At 38.5% G+C, this 21,941-nt stretch overlaps 1 protein-coding gene across 1 annotated transcript in view; it reads left to right on the plus strand.

The window, feature by feature from the left end:
* Nucleotides 1–21,941, plus strand: part of LOC121507021 (receptor-type tyrosine-protein phosphatase gamma-like) — a 769,028-nt gene that overhangs the window by 520,025 nt on the left and 227,062 nt on the right. Inside the window, exon 4 of the mRNA XM_041783136.1 lies at nucleotides 1,796–1,944. Coding sequence (XP_041639070.1) covers nucleotides 1,796–1,944 — 149 coding nt within the window. The remainder of the gene's footprint in view (nucleotides 1–1,795; nucleotides 1,945–21,941) is intronic.

Here is a 21,941-nt window from a genome sequence, read left to right on the forward strand (position 1 = left end):
TTTTCATTAAATGGTAAAATGTATCAGGCTCAACATCTGATGTGTTGTTTATATTCTATTATCAATAAATATGGGTTTATGAGTTTTTGAAATTATTGCAAACTGTTATTATTTGCATTTCCCTCAGTGCCCCAACTTTTTTGGAATTGGGATCTATTTCACCAAACACATGCAACTAGTTTAATGCACCCCTTAAAAGCACTTTAGCACAAACAGTGTCCCTGTTTGGACATTTTTATGAGTCATTTTGCAGCCATTTAGGGGGAAATCTGCCTTTTTTATGCAGTCAGCATATCTGAACAATGCAGATTAGATTCCAAAGGACAAAAGATTGGTGGAAAAAAATTCTACTTTTTCTGTCTTTTTTAAGGAGGTTTACTACTCGCCTGGCATCTCAGACAAAACTTGATGTGATGAACTCTATCACATTCAAATCCTATCTGCTCCTGCCTCTGGATCTGGCCAACATTTCTACTGGTAGCTAGTCTCACCAAAGTAACAGCTGGAGTCTGAGGGATGAACATGGACAGGCAAATACACCAGGTCCTGGAAGAGACGCTAGTGAGCGTCAGCAACAAAATCAGCCTGACTACATTGATTCATATTGTCATGTCCTGATATCATTATGATTTTAAATAAATGAACAAAAGCAATGAAAACTGCTATAGTCAACAGTGAATCTGAATGACTGAATCAAGAAGACTTTGGTGCTCCCTTTTATCAGCTTATGCTGCCACCTATTGGAAGTCTCAGTACACTGCAGAGCTAAGTAGACTGACCAACCACCAAACCAGCTGCTTTATCTGAACACTAGATATGATTGCATCAGCAGCAGATTGGCAGATTTCACTGATGATCAGGACTGGTAGTAAGAATGTGAACAGTGCATCCCCAGGTTTAAAGTCTGACATGGTTCCCATCAGTGTTGATCAAACACATGGATTCAAATCCACACAGCAACTCTCAGGAACTAAGTTTTGTAGTTAAAAGTCTTACAGTGAATCCTCTGATTTGTTTATTGTCTTTCAGGTGGCTGACTTTCAATTTAGCCTCCAACTAAAGTGGTTCAAATTAACAAATAAATCTGCTGCCATGTTTACAACCTCTCTGAAAATCTGATTGAGTTTAGTCCTTGTTCTCACAAATTCAATTACATTTATGTCTCAAGTTGCAAGACTCTAACCTTGAAGGATTTGCCAACCTCAGAGAACTATTTGTGCATTTCAAAAAGTGCAGAGTTAAAAAGTTGGCTATGTAAACACATCATCATGTGTATGCAGTGCTTCTGGCTCAGAGTCATGGTTGATGGAATATGTGAAGGAGGTGGCTGCCATGGTAATGGAACAAGTGAATCCTTTCAGAACAATTTATTAATCTAAAAGAAGGCCACTCTCTTCTCACCATATTTCAGCAACTTGTGACGGAACAACAAAAGACATGCAGGAGCCATTTGAACTGGCTGAAAAGAACAATATTGCTCTGCAAATTAGCCCCTCATTTGAGAGATTGCCTCTGAGGTTGGTGGAAAATGACAGAAATTGCCTTGTTTGAGTAAATCAAAAAAACAAACACCTATCTGCATTTAGAATGTCCTCTGAATACATCCTTTTGTCTGCATCTCCTCAGACCTTAAACAGATTGCTTATGTGTCCTCACAAACACTTTGATTATGTTTTCGAGCTTTCTTTGAAATCTGCCTTCACGTCAACAACAGGACACCAATTTTCTGCTGTCTGTTCAGTGATGTATGACTCACTCACCCTTTCTCGCTCCGTCCCTTCTGTCTTTCTTCCAGTGGCCATTATGTTGAAGGATGATTACTTTGTTCGGGGAGCTGGACTACCAGGGCGCTTCAAGGCAGAGAAAGTGGAGTTTCATTGGGGCCCTAGCAATGGATCTGATGGATCTGAGCATAGCATCAATGGACGGCGTTACCCAGTGGAGGTAAGAACATTACACCAAAAGGACCATATCTGAGAAATGCAAGCATTTCCATGGACATGGATGTAGATTTATGAAGCAAATTAGTTTCTCTTGGTTTGGCATGGTTTGGCTAGCCTGTTAGTTAAAATATTTTGTGCAAAGTAGTGTCTGTAAAGTGACTGACCATAGCCTGAGGCATTCAGTCAGTTCAAGTGGCTTATGCCAAGCTGCTACATGATCGTTTGGTCTGTGATGATTATCGTTGTGACTGATAAGTCTGTAAATTTGTGCAGTGAATTAACGGAGAGAGACTAGAATTCCACATGGTGGTTTCAGATCAATCGTCACAGCTGGCGTGATGATGGGAGGAAGCGCCACTGGGCTAGACAACCTTTGGAAAGAAGGCTGATATGTTTGCTTGATTCTATTGCTAAAAGCAGTTCTGCACCAGGCTGCTAAGGTGCACCTGCTATTTCTTGCCATCATTGCTCTTCTTTTAGTCTGTCCCTTGATGGCACATCACAAAGGCAGAGATGTTGCAAGAGCTTGAAAAACTCTTTCACTGTTTCCATCCGAGACCATCCTCTCTACCATTCTCCTTTCCTTGCCATTGTGACTTTTGCATGTGCAGAATGCTCTGTTCTCTCACGGGTCAACACTGAGGAGAAATCTTAGAAGGCAGAAAAAAAATCAAACATGCTGGACTTCCTGTCAGGAAGCTGTAAGGTCCTCCATGTGGCCTCGATTGTTGCTCATGATGACACACCATGTTGGATAAAACATTTGAATTTTCAGGCCCAGTGGGACCCTACGTCTGCTGGATTGGGCTATAATCCTGTTCATAGTATTTTGGTGAAAGCTGTAGACTAGAGGCAGGCCATTTCACGCTTCTACTGTGAAGCCATGCTGTTGTGATGGGTGTGGTATATGATTTGGAATTGTCTTACTGAAATAGTCAAGGCCTCCCTTGAAACAGGAGTTGTCTGGATATGTTGCTCTAGATCCTCAGCATTGATAGTGCCTTTCCAGAAGAGTAAGCTAACCACACCATAGGCACAAATCACAACAATCAGAGATGCAGGCTTTGGAACTAAGCCCGGAAAACAAGCTGGATGGTCTCTTTCCACTGTCTGGTTTCTTTAAAGAGTTTTAAATGTTGATTCATCTGACCACAGAACAGTTTTCCATTTTCTAAGTGAGCTTTGGCCCAGAGAAGACAGTGTCATTTCTGGATCATGTTCACATATGTCTTCTTTTTTGCATGATGCAGCTTTAATTTGCATTTTTGGATGGCACAATGGACTATATAACAGACAACAAATTTTGGAAGTGTTCTGGAGCCCATGCAGTGGTTTCCAGCACAGAATCAAGCCTTTCAGTAACGGATTACTTTTATGAACATGTAACTAATAACGGGATTACTTGAATTGTAAAACCAACGCGTTACGTTACTCATTATAACTAAAAAGTAATCTGAATACTCTAACAGATTACTTTGTTACCCCCAACACTGTTTCCAAGAGACTCTGCCTCTCTAAAATGCTTCTTTTATAGCCAGTCATGTTACTGACCTTGGTCTAATTAACCTAATTAATTGCAAAATGCTCCCTTAGCTGTTTTTTTGTAAGTATACACTTACTTTCCATCTTTTTGTTTCCCTGTCCTAACTTTTCTGAGTTGATGTGGTAAAAATTTAAGCTCAAAAGAGCTAAAATTTTTCATGATATGGTAAAATGTCTCAGTTTCATCATGTGAAATGTTGTGTACGTTTTCTTGTGAATAAAATATGACTTAATGCGATTTGGAAATAACTGCTTTCTGTTTTCTTAACTTTTTACACAGCGCCCCAACTTTTTAGGATTGGGGTTGTAATTTTAAGACTCAAAACAACTTATATCATCTTGCTCCAATCAATTCAGGCCTTATCTTTTATATTTAGAGAAAATGTAAATCTGGATTGTGGCTTATAGAAGATGTAATGAGATGTTTTCACTTAATGCAGGTTGAGTTTTGGCAGTGCCTGCTTGGCTCTCTGTGTGCTTGTGTGGGACTAAACATCATCTGCCACTTAGCCAAACTGTCAGTTTTAAGTTTGCTCCCACACCTCCAAGTACTCTTGGCAGGCTTATATAAAACTTGCAACCAAGAGCTTTCTTTCTTCATGGATACCTCAGGAGTAGGAAGGCCATTTTACTTTAAAAAAGCTGGTTGGTTTTCCTCCTGAAAACTGACAAGATACCTGTGGTTGTGTGCTGGCTAAGTCCTCTGACACCTGCTAGCAGTATCATTAGGTGGGGGTTATTTGAAATAGTGGATGTCATAGGTCATCCAAGCCCACAATGCTTATGTAAAACTCTTCTGTATTAGCATATTTATTCAGTAACAGAGTCTATCTGATTATAAAATGATAGGAAGACTTCTGTGCTATCGGAGAACTGGTTCATAAGAATGTGAGGTTAAAATAATTACTTGGTGTACCATGAGCTGCAGCTGTCTCACCAATTATGGTGTGAATGTAAGTCTAACTTGGCCCAGGATTTAAAGGCAGTGCAGCTTAGCAGTGAGAGATCCATATAGATTAGTGTACAGTGCAGCTATAGAGGTCAGGGTTGGGGGTTGGCTGCAGAGGTGTTGATCTTCACAGGCTTCAGCTTCATTCCAGTAATCATTGTTGACATTATTATGAATATTTAACCAGTACCACCACCTTCCCTTGACCTTAACTCATTTATATGCCTGAATTTATCTGTACTTTAAACATACCTGCACCAAGGATTTAATCAGGTCAAGCCCAGAATTTTATTATATATTCAATGTTTGAAAGACTGAAGTAAAATCTTTCAAAGACACCTTTTCAGTGCAACAGATTAGATGTTTCTTTGACAAAAATTATTTTTCACATTTCAGTGAATCATGGTCTATTAGTTGGGCACAGGATGTCTCTATCTCAGTGTCTTATGTGTTAAAGATTTCATTTTCTAAAAGCCAGATACTTCTAAATGTAGAATATTTTCAAATTATTTCATTTATAGAGAAAGAATGTATATTACATTATAAGTAACTACATTTATGTTTATAGAGTATTAAAGATACTTCCATTATTGTTATTTTTCTGTGAAAGTTTTGAAATTAAACAAGGGCTGTCGGCATCAATGTGCTTATCCTGATGGTCTAAGGGTCAAAAATTTACATCTGTTTGTAGCAGACTGTAGTTGAGCTACTATAGTTGTACACCAGATGGATACTACTACTTGCCATAGTATCCAGCTGCTCTCAAAGTGATGATAAATAAAGGCACTGCTGAGCCTTATAACATTTCATTTCACCTCTAAAAACTCACAGACAGCCCAGCAGACAGGTTATCTGCACATAAGCATATCAAATGATTCTACTTTTGAACTTTTATTTTCCATATGAAGCAAGGTTATGGTGCCACCAGTGCTGTCAGCATTGATGTATCCATCACATGGTAATAAGGTAATAATTAATGCAGTAGTCATCTTTAATTGCATTGTATGCATTCTTTATTGTCCTTTTCAGCATACATTGGTTTAGTTAACTTCTTTCTGCAGCCACAGTTGAAGTCCACCACTTTTCCTTTAATTCTGCAGCACACAAACAGATTTTTAAATGATGTCATTTTTTTTTAATGCTAGGGACCCCAGGCATGGTGACAAACAATCATTGATGCTACCTTTGTTCTTATAGTGAAGTGGTTCTCATACTTTTTTCTGCTGGCCCCTCCTATGGCAGATGAATATTTTCAGCCTACACATCAAAATTTCTGTTGTAAATAACTGAGCATTTTAAAGTCCCTGTAAAGTGATAATAAAAAAAGTCTGTATTTCAGATTTGTTTTATAAAAGGCCACTGTTCCAAACCACCAGGCCAAATTTCAGTCATGAAAAACATCTCACAATTTATAAAATCAAGTTTTAAATTCATGATAAATAATGCATTAATATCAGCTCTAGGATGGTGTGGGTGTGTCCACTGAATGAGCTGAAGCCACACCCACTCACAAGGAATACGACCCTCTCATACTTAAACACAAGCTTCTGTTTAAAGCGCAGGTGTCTGGAGCAGACAGAAGGTTGGGGTTAAATTTACTGTTTTCTGGTACAAATCTATTTGTCATGATGCTTTTTGATAACCCGTGGGCCACTGTGGCAGAAAGATTTGGGAAATTTACCTCACCATGAACAAAAACACAGCTTGTAACTGGCTGTTAACTATCACTGAAGGTAGTAAAATCAGTTATTAACAGACTGCACTGTGATGAGCTGCTCGGTGAATTTATATCGTCTTAGCATTAGGGTGTTGGGGTAATTCCCCATCAAGACTGCAGGTGTTATGGGCTCCTGCGTTTGCCCCGCTCAAATGAAACCAAGCAAGGGCACAAAGTTTGTGTCGAACCTCTGTGCCCATTCTCCTCTGACCTCTCCCATCAACAAAACATTTTCATGCACAGCTGCTGCTCACTGGATATTTTCCCTTTTCAGACCATTCTCCATAAACCCTAATGATGGCTGAAAATCTCAGCAGATCAGCAGTTTCTGAAATACTCAGACCAGCCCATCTGGCACCAACAACCAAGTCACTTTCAAAGTTGCTTCAGTCCCCCTTCTTCCTCATTCTGATGCTTAGTTTGAACTTCAGCAAGTCGTTTTGATCACGACTACCTGCCTAAATGCATTGAGTTGCTGCCATGTGATTGGCTGTTTGGCTATTTTTGTTAAAAGCAAATGAACAGGTGTACCTAATAAAGTGGCTGGAGAGTGTATGATGATGTGTGATTTCTAAGGTTTATGGCCTATAGTGTAACACAATCAGTAGAATGTGGTTTGCATGATAAAAGAACAACAGGTTGGTTCCGTTTGTGCACCAATAGTAGAATATACATTTTTTTTTAACCCCAGTTTTTACTTGACTTCACTTTATTAAAAGATCTCAACATTGGTTGTGTTTTAACATGCATGTAAACATTTTAAATCAATTGAAGAAGTTGTACAATTTCAAACTCAAATTTCTAAGATGTGCCTTAATGCTGACATTATGCTGTTGGTGATAAATTTCTCTTGAATACATTTGATTGAAATGCAAAATAAATGAATTTTATGTATGCTATTAAAAGATGTAACTATAGAAATTTGCATATTAATTGTGATAGATAACTGAACTGTTTGACAGCCCTCAATTAAACACATTGGTAGCAAACTTGAATGTTAATATGAAGTGGAAGTATTTTTGCATTCAGCTTCAGCATCTTAAAACTGAACTCATGCTGAAATCTCATGCCAAGTGAGTAAATATGAGTGAGTGCGGGTTGGTTTCTCAGAGAGTGTGTGTTTTTGCGTATTTGCATGCTGTTTATGTACAGCTGTCAGTCTCCTGAATGCTGAAATGTCAGCCATCTTTGTCTGGACTTCTTCTACAGCACTGCCTCTTTGCTGGCCGGCCAAAGAGATGAATATGTATTGTTTGACATTTGGAAGATCAGCATGCTGACAGTTCAGCTTGATATCGCAATCTTCTCCTGCAGCCCCAAACTTTCTTTTCTCCTGTCGACAAAGTTGCATAAAGGTTCCTTTGTGTCAGTGGTGGAGATAGCTGCATATGGAAATGATGCATTTGTCCTCAGGACTCAGAAATATTGCTTACCTGGGAGAAGAATTCAAAGATTGTGCTGAGAACACAAAACCTTCCATATGAATGCATGACGAAGCTTTCCAGGCCTGCTGTTCTAAAAATGGCTGGATTTATGATATGCCACCATAATTGATTTAGCTGTGAGATATCAGTGTAGGAAAGTTCCCATGTAGCACTTGCATGGAGAATTCAAGCATTTTTTGCAACATCTTGACTCAGTTACTCATCCATATATTCTTATTCTGCAGATATACACTCATAAAAGCATCTGTCCTGTCAAGATTCAATTTACAAAACTTTTCTTATCTGATTCTCATATTTCTGCGCTGAGGTGCTGAGAGAGAAAATTCTTAGTTAAATTTCATATTTTCACTTCCAAATAAAAAAAACAATGTTACATAACCTGAGAATGGAATATATTCATACAGAGTTTTGCAGACTTCAGCTACTAAAAAGGCCAACTACAGACGAGTTTAACATGATGTTTTATTTACCTGATAATTCTTTTTACACAGGTACTGATGCTTGAATTAAGAAGATGAAAGCTAAAGGATCATTCTTACAGGTTAATTATTGTGTTTTTGTTTCATTAAAGTCGCCTTGAGTCTTCTGAATGCATCTCTGGAAATGAAATTTAATTAGCCTGCATTAGTAACAGACTTTAAAACACATTTTAACTAAATGCTGCTTTCCATTTAAGCAGTCCTTGGCATGATTAAATGTGGGGAATTAAAATTTTGATCACATTGACAATCTGCCGCCAAGTTACAAAATAACCAGTCAGGGGTTTCACATGTCTTCATTTATTCAGCTTTCCAGAACCATTAAAATCAGTTTTCTCTGCTTATATTGAATATAATATAAAAATAACAGTAAAACAGAAATGGTTGAACTTGAAAGAACACATCCTTTTACGGCAACCACTGTTTGATAAATCTACAATACATTTTTCAGACTCAAAGTGTAGTGGTGTTTATCATTCCTCTTGCAATTATTTGCTGTAAAATGCACTAATTTGCTACATTGGTTTTGCAAATGTGACCTTGCAAAGCTAAAGAATTGGACAGATTTTGTGTCTGTCTTCAAGTGAATCCATCTTCCAAAGCTCCAGTCTAAAAGGGCTGTGCCAGGTCTGAGAACACATCAATCAGCATCATTTGAGGACAGCAAAGCAGAACCTGTGGGCAGGGTTCAAATGTACTGAAAGCCGATAGCAAAGGCTGCTGCAGTTGTAGCAATTAGCTTGGAAGTAGCTACAGTGTAGTGTCTGTTGTATCAGCTAAATGTCACTCTTAAAAATGGAGCAAAGAACAGCACTGAAACCTTTTTTTCACACATCTCCAAACCAAGGTTATCATAGTTAACTTAAACTAACTAAATAACTAAAACTAAAATTCCAAAATGCTTCACAAAAAAACAAAACAAAAAGAAAAAAAAAACGAAAACTGACTAAAACTGTATAGTGTGCTTACAAAACTAAAATAAAATAAAAATGGAGACAAAATATCCTTAATTTTAGTCTCTGACACATCAATACTGACTGGCACCAACACCCAAGTCTGGGGAGTGTAAAATGGCCTGATCTGATTGGATGGGACTTCACAAAGTGGTGGTTTTATGTCTGGAGTTGTATTCAAACATCATCATTAAGTAAATAAATTGATAAATGATGAGTAGCCTGTTTTAATATGTTTTTAAAATGTATGACGCTCACTCAGCCCCGACATCTATCTGTAAAAATCTAAAACTAACTCTTAAACTAATAAAAACTAAACTAAAACAAACCTTTTTTGCAAAATAGAACTAAAGTAAACTAACAAATCAGCAGTCAAAACTAATAAAAACTAAACTGAAATCAAACACAGAAAGTGAAAATGAAATAGAAATAAAAACTAATGAAAAATCCCAAACTATTAAAACCTTGCTCCCAACCTCCTTAACAACGAGTTTGCTATCATCACAGGCAGGGTTTAGTTGAACTGTAAGCCAGAGGCAATGACTGCTGCCAGTGGAGCTTTTAGATCAGATGTAGCTTTAGTGTTTTTTAATCAGATTTGGTTTGCATTTCTTCATTAAAAAGGAAAAAAAAAACACTGAAAGCTTTTCTTGGCAGAAAGGATGCTTTTGCACTTCTGCCATCCATCCTCAGCATGAGTTTTATCCACCAACAAGCTCCACCGTTCAAACCATGACAGTGCCTGCCAAGCTGACATTAACTACCAGAGCTGTGCATGCTGACCACCTTATTTTTTCTCATCGCTCTGATTGGTCTGTAGTGAATTTGACAGGACATTGAACCAATCACCTTGCGAGAATTTATTTTTTTTAAAGTCCTGACCTTCCCAAACTCTTTGTATGGGAGGCAGATGGATCTGAAGTATATCACATCCAATGGATAGATGAAACAGCCTATCTAGGATGTTTTCTTGGTACTAGTAAAATTCATCCATGCAGTTTGTTTGAGAGAATCTCTGAAATCAATATTAGACAGTTCTGTGACAACATTGATTTTTTAATGAGTAATTAAGAGTAATTGCATCATTTTGTTTTGTTATGGTTATCGTAGCTTCGTTGTTGATCTCCGTGGTGTAGCCACTCTCATTAACTAAGAATTAGCTGAATTATTTTTGTCTCCCTTTTAGCAATTTTGGAGCATGTTTCTATGATAGTGGTCTTTAGAGGCTCTACATTCTTCTGTTGTTTTCAGATGCATTTTATTATTAAGTTTGAAGTTCCTGTATAATGCTGTCCCTCTACATTTTTGGAACTACAAGAATGGCTGTGAGGGAGGTGATATGCATCTGTCTTTTTTTTTTTTTTTAATGAAAATAAGCAAGAAGAAGTGAGAGTGTATGCCTGCTTCATCCCACAGTATTGGAGAGAGTGCACAACCATGACATAAGGTACAGCCAAATTTTATTGGACAGAACAATGTCAGAGAAAAACAATGATATTCCATATCTTTTTTTTCTGAAAAATAGAAACTTTCCTCTTTCTTTGATACATTTCCAGTGCAAGAACTAATAAGTAGAACTTATTATCAAAACTGACCTGCTACTAAGTCTGTCTACATAAGTTTAAAAATGACCAGAAAAATATGTTATTAGAAATTTGTAAAGTTTGCTTTGTTTCTTTGCATGAGAGCCAACATTTGTATATTGCATTAGTATAACCCTACAAAAGAAGGCAAAGGTAAAACGTGTCATAAACTAATAATTTAAGAATAATGTTCCTGTATGAGCGAAAATGTTTCTAAGTTTCGGAGTGATTTGGTATGAAAGATTGAATTTTCTTCCCTTGACGGAAACTGTTATGCACAGGAGCCTTGAAAATGAAGCTGTCTTTCTTCCTTCTGCTGACTTAGCATTGAACATGTAAAGATTTACTACTAACAGACTTTTCTCATTTGGCTTTAAACATTTTAAACAATGGTTATTACCCATCAGTACAGCTAGCGTTGCCATTTTAGACAGAAAATGTTCAGTTTTCTTGACTAATAAATGAACAAAACTTCCCTGTTGCATGCTTTTTTTTAAAGATGATTCACCCTGCATTGAACTGACTTAGCATTATTTTTGTCCAAGTCTCTTAAGAAGTGTGCATGAAATCTACAAACACGTTGTCATAATATCTTATCCAGTAGGGATCTAGTGCTGCAGTTGAATCATGCAGAAAATGTTCAAAACTAAGTTTTCTAAAAGTCACTGCACAATGTCTCTTTCCCTTTTCAACTGACCTGAATTCAGAGCTGTGTTGGTGTGTGAAGTGAAGTGGTTTTCCTTGCTGATTTGGTTGCATAAGTTGAAATTTTAATGAAAATGTGGAATTCAAAGGCACGGAAATAGATCTAGACCTAACACACTTTTAGACTGAAGCTTTAACAAAAATGTAGGGACACCAAAATCTTGGTCTAGTTGCTATAAAGTTTACTTTTCTGAGACTTTCTTCCTGTTTTATCAGTCATGTTAATATTACACCATGTCTGAGAATGTTTACCAAAATAAATTCAGTGAAGGGAGCAATTTAAATGGGAGACATCACTCTTTAATGATAAAAACAGTGGCATTATGGAGGTCAAAATGTTTTCTTTTGACATATTCATGCAAATATTTCCTTCTAAGGAATGATGTCACATACTGTAGTTGGCTGCCTAAAGTTGGCAGAAAAAAAATCGTGAAATATTTGGAAATTAGCCACAGGCCACAAAAATTAAACCAAATGACTCTTTAACTTTAGTCTTGCCATCTTTGTCAATCCCTAGTTAAAGATTTTAAACATTATGGAATCTGGAACCTATAATTCTCAAACACAATGAATCATTTCTGCATGGCAGAAGTTTAAAACAGTTGTAGTAGGAAAACTATGACAAAATGATTTTTTTTCATTTGTACTATGAAAACAAGACTCCTGTCAGGTAAAATGTAAGATCTGTTAGTATTTACAGGCTGACCAGACTTGCATGGCAAGCTAAGGGAGTATCCCTCCTATATTAACACAGAAGAAAAGATAGGAGAGAAAATTAAAGAATAGGTTTTTAGAGCTCCCTAAATTAGACTCTTTGACTTTTACCAACAGTTTTTATCGGCCTACAGACAAGCACCCTTTAAGCAGCAGTGAATAGTTCAGCAGGTTCAGGATCTGCACTGCTGCCCTGAGTGACATGTAATAAAATGTAGCAGGTAACCTTGAAGCAAATTCAAATTCCCTGGTCTTAATAGCTCTAACTTATGCTATTGTGTTAGATATCAATTTTAAAATGGGGCAATGCATACTTATGATAGTTTAGCTATTGGGCTACTAGTAAGGTATGTTTCTACACGCTGGACATCAAGCTCATGAATTGCAAAGGAAAGATACAAACAGCTTTAGCTCAGTGCAAGGCTCATCAGAAGCCATTCATATGCTCTTTAGTGACTGTTGCACTTTGACAGTTACAGCGCTATCCATGGTGCTGAAAGCTATACATCTGACCTTTTAACTGTGCAAAAACAATTGCGTATACCATGGTCTTTGCACACTGAATCCATTTTTTCTCTTTTTTTTTATCTCTCGTGCAAACCTATCTCTCTCTCTCATTAAGGGGGAAAAAAACATTTTTGCATATTGTGCATTTTGAGTCCATGTATGCTCCTAGCTTGCTAGCTGGCACTGAGGCTTGTGATACCTACGTTTGGTCACCGCTACAGTTAGATAAGTAATTATAAAATGAATTGCAAATACTGATGTTTCTGGCATGAGTTGGCATAATTCATTGATCCCATGACCTCTTTGGTTTTTAACTCTGTTATCAGGTTTCAAGTTTCCTAAAGACTTGTTTTTTTGTCTAGAAATTTGCAGATGACCTACTATTCTTTTAGCTTTACTGATTAAAGCAGTAAAGTGTATACTCCCAATGGTAATCATGTTTAATATTGCCATGCTGCTACTGTTTATTACTCTAAATGTCAACAGTACACTATGCCCTAACAGCGTGCGGTATGAACAAGCATTAATAATAAATTCAGTTGCATTACATTGACTCCTTTTGTAGTGTCCTGAAAGCAATGCATCATGAAGCAGCACAATGTAGCACATGGTTGTTGCCCCTTGTTCCTAATTACCTCCGCCAAGGAGGTTATGTGATCAGGTGGGCTTGTTAGTTTGTTTGTTTGTTAGTTTGTTAGCAACATAACTCAAAAAGTCATGGACTGATTTTCATGAAATTTTCAGGAAAAGTCAGAAATGGCATAAGGAAGAACTGATTAGATTTTTGGACTGATCTGGATCACCGTCTGGATCCAGGAATTTTTTAAAGGATCCTTTACTATTGGGAGATAAGGCTAATGGCTACCACTTCACACCAGGAAATGGCGGACATGAGTAACTTCAATCCCAGCAGTATGTTTTTGGTGTGTTTCTATTCAAAGTTTTGGAGTTTATAGAGTTTGAAAGACACACGCCCGGTCAAGGAGACGAGTTGGAGCTTAACAGAGAGAAAGACAGTAAATTGTAGCAAGAATACTCACAATGCTGGGAGGAATAGAGGACTATTCACCCTCTGCCATGACTTTCAGTCATCCGGTGAGACCATGGGTGAGACTGTCAGTGCATCTGTTGGCTAGGCAGGCAATGCTTCCACTATGACAGTACAGGGAAGCCAATGCTTTGCTTCACCGTGACTCCACCCCACTGGGGAAGGAATAATTGGAAAATTAGATTTTGGAGGTGATCCGAATCACTGTCTGGATCCAGGAATGTTTTTAAAGGATTCTTCACTATTGGGAGACAGGGCTAATGGCGGAGGTCTGCGCTCTCTGAGTGCTTTTCTAGTTCCCTCTCTGTTGAAGGGTTTTACTTTCTCTAATAGTAAGTAAAACTCTGTACTTGTTAATTTGCTCCAATGCTTTTATTTTGAATGCCTACAGGGGGGTTAGCACCTAAATATGCATTTAAATATGTTTTAGATATTGTAATACGACAAAATAATACTGTTACCTCAAAGAGCAAAAAATAAATAAGAAATACTTTGATATAAATTTTAGGCCATATTGCCCAGCCCTAAGATGTTAAGTTTTACTGGTTGGAGTTATATTCATGTGTTAAACCCTTTTATTTCTTGGGCATATCATTTTTAAATATATTTTTACTACAAACTTCATGCCGTCTTCCTTCTTTCCACTATCCTTCCAGCAGCTCACAGTGCAGCAGTGTGCTGGGGATGAAGAGAAGTGTTCTCGTGCTTTCTCCACATGAATGATGCATGATTTACAAGCCTTGCCATTTGGTAATTGTTGCCTAATAGGGCCCTCGAATAGCATGATGAAGTGGGGACCCACTGCTCCCCTACCTGCTGTTTTAAACAGTAATGCTCTGGTTAATATGCCGAGCACAGCGATGCCAGGCAGCAGTGCACGCGTCTTCAGCTGGAGTGTGTCACTCATCCCGTGTGCGTATGCACAGCCCTCTGCTGCGTGTGCATTCTCATTCCACCGTCGTATGTTTTACATTGAAAGTCAAACATGTCTGAATTCACCCATAGGTATTCTCCACCAGAACGCTGCGTGGTTGTCAAGCTGAGTCCAAGGTCAACTGAGAGTGAAAAAACAAACTCAGTCATAGACCCAAACTCAATGCAGGTTAGTATAAAGTGAGCAGGCATATTTATTTAAGGAAGAGGGGTAGTGAGTGTAACATTCTGTTCTCAGTCATTTTCTCGGACTGTTGTGTTTGACTTAATGCAAAGATCTACATGTATATGTGCTTACTGTTTATCATTAATAGAAGTATTTTTCTTCCTTAATATTGAGGTCAGGCTACCTTTTCTATGCTTGACTGTAGCCCAATCTGGGCTATCAAGGCCCCAACCAACGATACAACTGACATTTACAGGGCAGCGAGTTACAGATCTAACCAATGTGGACTGCAAGCTTGCCAAACTACACATTGCAACTCAATGTGATGCAATGCTTTGATGCTTGTGTGCGGTTTGGCCATGATCTTGGGCGTAAAGTCTTGAATCTTTGATACGCCCTTTTAACACTTTTACAAAATTTGTCCTGCTATGTTGGTGATGCTGACAACTCAGAGCATATGTGAAAGTTGCAAGTCTAACAAAATAAATATCAAAGCGGAACAATGAAGAAGTAGGTGCTGGGAGTTGGAACAATGAAGCAGAGAAGTTTGTCAAGCTCTGACAACACTGCAGCATTGATGTGTCGTGTCAAGCCAGTACTTTTGCCTTGCTTTTATAGCTGTGATTAAAGTTTAGCCCCAACACATTATTGGTACAAATATTACTTGAGTGTCAGTACAATTAATTTACTGCTCCTGATCACATCAGAACCTTCTCGTTTCTTGAAACCAGGAAGCCAAAATGTTTCCACATTTCAGACTTAAAAGTCATTGGAGCCTCCACAGACTCAAAAACTTTGGTGCTCGCGTCTCCCTCACTACTCAATGCATCGGCCATTTTCGTGCTGTAGAATTAAGCAAGCAAGTGGAGTGCAAAGCATGATGGGTACGCAAGGGAATTGTTCCACGTCTATTAGCTCTGCTCCACTGAAAAACTACACTTTCTGCCCTGAAGACATACCGTTTGAAACAGTCACATGTTGGGGACGGGGTTTAGACCACAGTACCGCAATATGACTGATACCGTTACACCCCTATTTACGATACAGACATCAGAGTCAGTTTTACCATCCCAATTTTTGCTGATGCAACTTGTCAAACCCATTAAAAGTACATTCCCCAGATGATATTCTGAAAGGTTTATTTTTTCCTAAATTGACAATAATAGTTGAACTGAATGCCAGGTTCATTCCTGGCTTCTTAAATGTTTTAAGTTTCCTTTGCTAATAAAAATACATCCAACTTCAGTCTCCAATTGGTCAAACCTCTCCTGCTTTGTCAGTGTCTCTCTAAAAAGTCCACAAAACTCCAAATTAAACGCACAGTTATTTCAAAATGAAAGTTCTTATTTTGAAGCCAAGCTGTGATGCTTTCATTCACTGACAGCAATTTTCCTCCCAAACCCTCTGACATCTGACAGCAAAAACAACAACACAGTGACGGCCTGTGATTACATTTATGGCAATTTTAGACTGAATGGCAATCAAGTGTTTTTGTTGCTTTTGAGGTCAGTAATTGATTTAACCTATTAAGTATGAAGAGGGGTGTTTAAAAATTGTTCAGTGGTTAACTTAATAGCTGGTTCACATCAGAGACGAGGTTGGGGCGAGGGTTAAAAGAAAAGGGAAAAAAAAGAAAATAGAGTTCATCATGCAGGTCCACAAATTAGAGCAATTTTGCCCTATTTTTGTTGTTTTACAGCACATTTACATCCTGTTTCTCTCTGTTATTAACCTCTGACGGTCAGCAAACATGCGCCGTCGAAAGCAGACAGTCCGTTTGCAATCTAATGATGCCGACAGCACAACATCAGAGCAGGAAGGGCTCCATGTTTGTCTCAGGAGATGATATATTTATTTCACAACATCAGGTGGACACAAACAACACTGAAATTGGATGAAATTGCTGGGTATTTGCAGGATGAGAGAGTGGGAAGTTGTTTGCTAACATGTTAGCCTGATCAAAGCCAGTGATAAGGGGGTGGCTGTGAATTCTTCAGCTTGTTTTTTTTATATTCCAGCCAGACATTTATTAATGCACATTCATGCAGAGGCATCAGATTTCATTGAATTAAAGACAAACTGAAAAATAATCAACGCCCAAGTGCTGCATTCTACCAAAATGATGGGTGCCAGTTCCCTTTTTGTTCTTTGGTTAAGTTTTGGCAACACACGGGATCGTCAATCGGTCGATCAGTTTATGAGCACTGTTTTCTCAAGACACAAAAGGTGAAGGTGTTCTAGATTGTACTCTTCGCTGTTTTATAGACTTAACATTATTCCACCATGAGATCAACACTAAGAAACTTTTAGCAAAAGTACAATGGCAAGATAAAACAGTTTAAATGAATTCAAAACTTTCCAGGATTTTCTTTCCCAATATATGCTATCGTTATGATTCTCTTAAAACAGAAAATAAAAAGAAAATGTGACAAACTCTCAAATATGTCTTATTTACATGTCTCACATCATCTGTGTTTGCTCTGTATGCTTTCCAGCCAAGGTCAGGAGCCAAAAGAAATCCCTTTTCACTGTTTGTCAGGTTTTATAAACTAACAGTATCTCACATAATGCTAAGAAAATAATATTTGGAAGTACTGCACTCCACCAGCATAATTCTTATTTCAAACATCAGTACCAGCATTGGTCCTGGTTTTTTGTGCATTTACACATCTCTAGTGCACCACAATAACATTGTTTGTAGGTGGAGCTCAATAGTGGCAGAAAGATGGTTATCATGCTGTCAATTAAACAGAAAGTTTTGGACCAAGTGGACACCTCTGCAATTTTTTTACTGTTTAGCAGCAGAAGACAAGTTACCACATAGTTAAAGTGACGAGCTGAACCTCAAAAATGGCTTCAGGAGTCTTTGTCGGCTCTGTGCATCAAAAATCCAGTGAAATCACCAAAGTTACAATAGACGCACATCTCCATGAACCATGTGGAGAAACCCCTCCTGATGCATACAGTTTTAAACTAGTGATGAGAATCCAATCTCTTTTTAGGGATCCAGATGACTTGGCTTAACTCAGCAAGAAGCTCTTCACTCGTTTCCATTTTGGTGTCATCAGATCAGCCTGATACTTATGTTTGATATCTGTGCTGGTCATTTACTCCATTTGTGCTCTTAACTCAGTGTTTTCTGAAACATTCCATCTCCCTAAACCACCTTCTGGGTTAGATGGCCTCTACCAACATGGCTGGCCTTATGACGGCTGGTATAAAATAATCTAACAGTGATAGAGTAAATTTGCTGATTTACAAAAAACTGAAAAAATAGTAAAGCACATTATAACTTCTTGATTAATATGTCAAATTATAGTTATTTACTTGCATTCCTGAACAGAAAAATGAGTTTTAGTGGTTGAATGTTATGCTTGATTCATTTCTGACTTCTCAGAGAAGCCCAGTGAGCCGGCTCAAATTTAGAGCTCACTGATATATATATATATAAACACAAGTCAAAACACTGACACTAACTACTGGAAAATAGCTTCATTTCAATTGCTAGATTGTAGTCACGTCTCTGTTATTTATTCAACTGATTGTGATTCAATTAAACTTTCAACCCAGGGGCCGTTGTGGCCCTCTACCTCACTAATGTGACCCCTCAACCAATTAAAAAATGATAACTATAAACAGTATGAAACTATGGCAAAAATTGCCATGAAAACATGAAAAAGAGGATCATTTCAGTTGAAATCCTTGATTACTGACATATGTTTTTTGCAAGAAATCAGAAGATAAAATTGGTTTAAAGTGTTTCTGTAAGAGGTTTATATCAGCATCAGTGAATGCAAAAGACATGAAGGTAAAATATATTGAAATATATAAAATACTATAGTAATAAAAATATTATTGTCACTTCACTAAAATATAAAAACTGGTATAATAGACTGAGAGCTTCATATTTAATCTGTCTTTGACTTTTTAGTAATTACAGTGGTCAAATTGAGAACATTGCATAATTTGTGTGTTCAACAATATTGAACAGTATGGCCCTATTGGTGTCCAAGTTGTCCATCACTGATCCCCTGGTATGTTCAAATAATAGTCGTACTTTGGCTGCTACTACAACATACAATCATAACCATCCATGCTTTGCCTCTAATGAAGCCTTTAATGTTGGTCTTTTTGTTCAGAAATCCGATTGCAGAAGCTTCTCAGTGTTCCTCTCCTCCTTCCCCCATAATTCCTCTGCCACCACAATGAGCACACAACTGCTGTGACGTAACGTCTCCTCCAAATTGGTCTGTTAGTTGAATAAAAACATAATCTCCAGAAGTAGGGGGGATGGCGGGGAAATTACTGCCTGTTTTAGAAAATCAAAACTAAATCTTTCTGCCAATAAAGTTTTTTAGTGATTTAATACCGCCATTATCCTTAAACTGCTCCCTCATTTCCAATAATTCAAGTTTTGTCATGTCAGAATGGTTCAATCCACTAGCATTTCAGGTTTCATCAAAGTAATTATTCAGCCATAAACATGATTTCAATCATGAAAATTGGAGTGAATCACCTGCATGTTACGAGGGAGTGACTACACTGATATTGATTAAAATGTCAGCTCCTGTGTGGCAGCAGTGCAGTGAATCAGTCCAATACCACCTCCTTCTTTGGTTCCTTGGGTCCACCCTCCCAGCACAGGTGAGAGCGCTATCAGGGCTAGCTGGCCGAAGCGCCGGGCTATCCATTCTGTCTGACTGCCTCTTGCAAAGCCTGGTTTTTATCTCCACCCCCCTCCCCGGCCTACCAGACGTGATAAACGAGGAGTGGAGGATGAAAAGATGAGAGGGGTGGGGGGTACGAGTGCATGTGTGGCTCCAGAACTTGCTCTGCCAGCTTTTACCCACCTGCCTAGATAAGAGAGGCACTGTAAATTAACACGCGATAGGGGGGCTGAGAGAACGAGGGCGGGGGTGCGTGCACTTCCTCTCTTTGCTTTGCCGCAGGTATCACAGATAAAGATGTGTCATTGATGAATGGGATTTTATTTCCCATCAACCTTTGCAGCGTAGGAAATGGAAGGCGCATCCCAGCCCCTAAATCATCAGATGAATAATGATAACACCGGGTTGCAGTTTTCATTTCTTTGCACTATTTGTCTGCAAAGCGCCGCATGCAAACTGTTTGTTTCTATCAGCGCCTGTAGTGAGTTCCACCCCCTCATCGCTGCTAGAAATGAGTGCTGATCTTCCAAAAACTCCGCTGCAGATGTTTTTACTCATGTTTATACATTGTTTAATCACACCGGATGCCGGTGAGCTTTATTTCACCTGCAGAGAGGCAGAATAACAAGGAGACAATACATTAAACATGCTTCTTCTTTTATTGGCAATTCAAGAACTGCAGCTTCAAAAATAAAGCTCAAATCATCCTCTTGCTTTTGGTGCTGCTTGTTCACCTGGCAGTTATTTCCTGCGAGTTCTAAGATGAACAGCGTTGAAATCGATGTGCACAGCACGAACAGCATCACTCATTTGAACTTGTAAACCGACACCATAAACTTTTATTTGGCATTTTTGTTGAACGATCAAAAACCCCTCAGCGAGCTGGCATGCTCTGTGCTTTTTACAGCCGTTGAGACAGGGCAACATGTGGCTGTTCACCTGCTCATGACTAAACAGCAAAGACAAAACAAAGGGAATGGCGATGTTGCAACCTTGCAAAGCCGATGGACTGGCCTGATTTCACATCCTTCATAAGGAGGGTCTATCTGGCAAAGATTCAAGCTGACACCCTTGTTCTGGGTTGACTGGACTAATCAGCATTATTTGAGGAGAAAGGTGTGGCACCTATTGCTGTGGTATGGTTGTATTGCAAACCTGTTAACAATGGCAGCTGAAGAGCAGATTAGCATGGGTGTAGCTAAAGTAGCAGAGCTGAGCAAAAACACACAAGGAACCAAAGTGGGAGGTGGATTTGGATGTATACTGCTCTAATGATACACAAGGGCAAGAGTTGTCACTCTCTTCATTGCTCCATCTTTTATGATTGAACTCATGTTTATGGTTGTATAATTACTGCATTGAACCATTCTGACATGACAAAACTCCTAATGATGGAATTCAATGTGCAGTTGAGGGATAATGGCTGCATTATTATTATCATTATATAACTGTATTGGCAGAGAGATTTACTTTTGATTTTCCAAACAGGAAGTTATTTCTCCACCATACTGCTACTTCTAGATATGATATTTTTAATTAACTTATAGACCAGTTTTGGTCAGATTCCATGTCTGTCATCAGGCAGATCTATCTCACAAAGCTCCAGTCTGAAGTTGTTCCAGGTCTGAGAATGGACCTGACTAATCAGCATAATCTCAGAATTATGAGGCTGTAGTTATGGCTGGGAACTAGTTACAGTTCAGAAAGCTGACAGCAAAGGCTGATCATGGTGTAGCTATTAGCTTGGATGTAGCTCTAGTATTGTATCACACTGAAAAGAGGCTCAACATGGGCAAAAAAGTGTCAAAAATGGGCTAATACTCGCAAGAAAGGGTCAAAAATTGTCAAAAAGCCACAAAGTTGGTTATAAATGGCAAAGAGAGACAAACTTATAAACAACTAGAAAAGCACTCAGAGAGCGCAGACCTCCACCATCAGCCCTGTCTCCCAATAGTGAAGAATCCTTTATAAACATTCCTGGATCCAGACAGTGATCCGGATCACTCCCAAAATCTAATTCGCTGATTAGTCCCTCGTGGGGTGGAGACACGGTGAGGCAAAACATTGGTTTCTCTTCATGTGTAAGTCATGACAGAGGATGAATATTCCTCTATTCCTCCCAGCATTGTGAGTATTCTCGCTACAATTCACTGTCTTTCTCTCTGTTACGCTCCGACTCATCTCATCAACCGGGCGTGTGTCTTTCAAACTCTATAAACTCCAAAACTTTAAATAAGTTACTCATGTCCGCCATCTCCTGGTGTAAAATGGTAACAGAGCAGACCTCTGCCATTAGCACTATCTCCCAATAGTACAGAATCCTTTAAAAAATTCCTCAATCCAGACGGTGATCCGAATTAGTCCCAAAATCTAATCAGTTCTTTCTTATGCCATTTCTGACATTTCCTGAAAATTTCCTGAAAATCCGTCCATGACTTTTTGAGTTATGTTGCTAACAAACGACGACGAACAAATGAACAAACAAACCCACCCAATCACATAACTTCTTTGATGGAGGTAAATATGGGCTGAAAGTGGCAAAAGGGGGTCAAAGTGTTCAAGAAAAAATGGCAAAAATGGAGTAAAGCAG

Source organism: Cheilinus undulatus, linkage group 3 (genome assembly GCF_018320785.1).
Source record: "Cheilinus undulatus linkage group 3, ASM1832078v1, whole genome shotgun sequence".
NCBI lineage: Eukaryota > Metazoa > Chordata > Actinopteri > Labriformes > Labridae > Cheilinus > Cheilinus undulatus.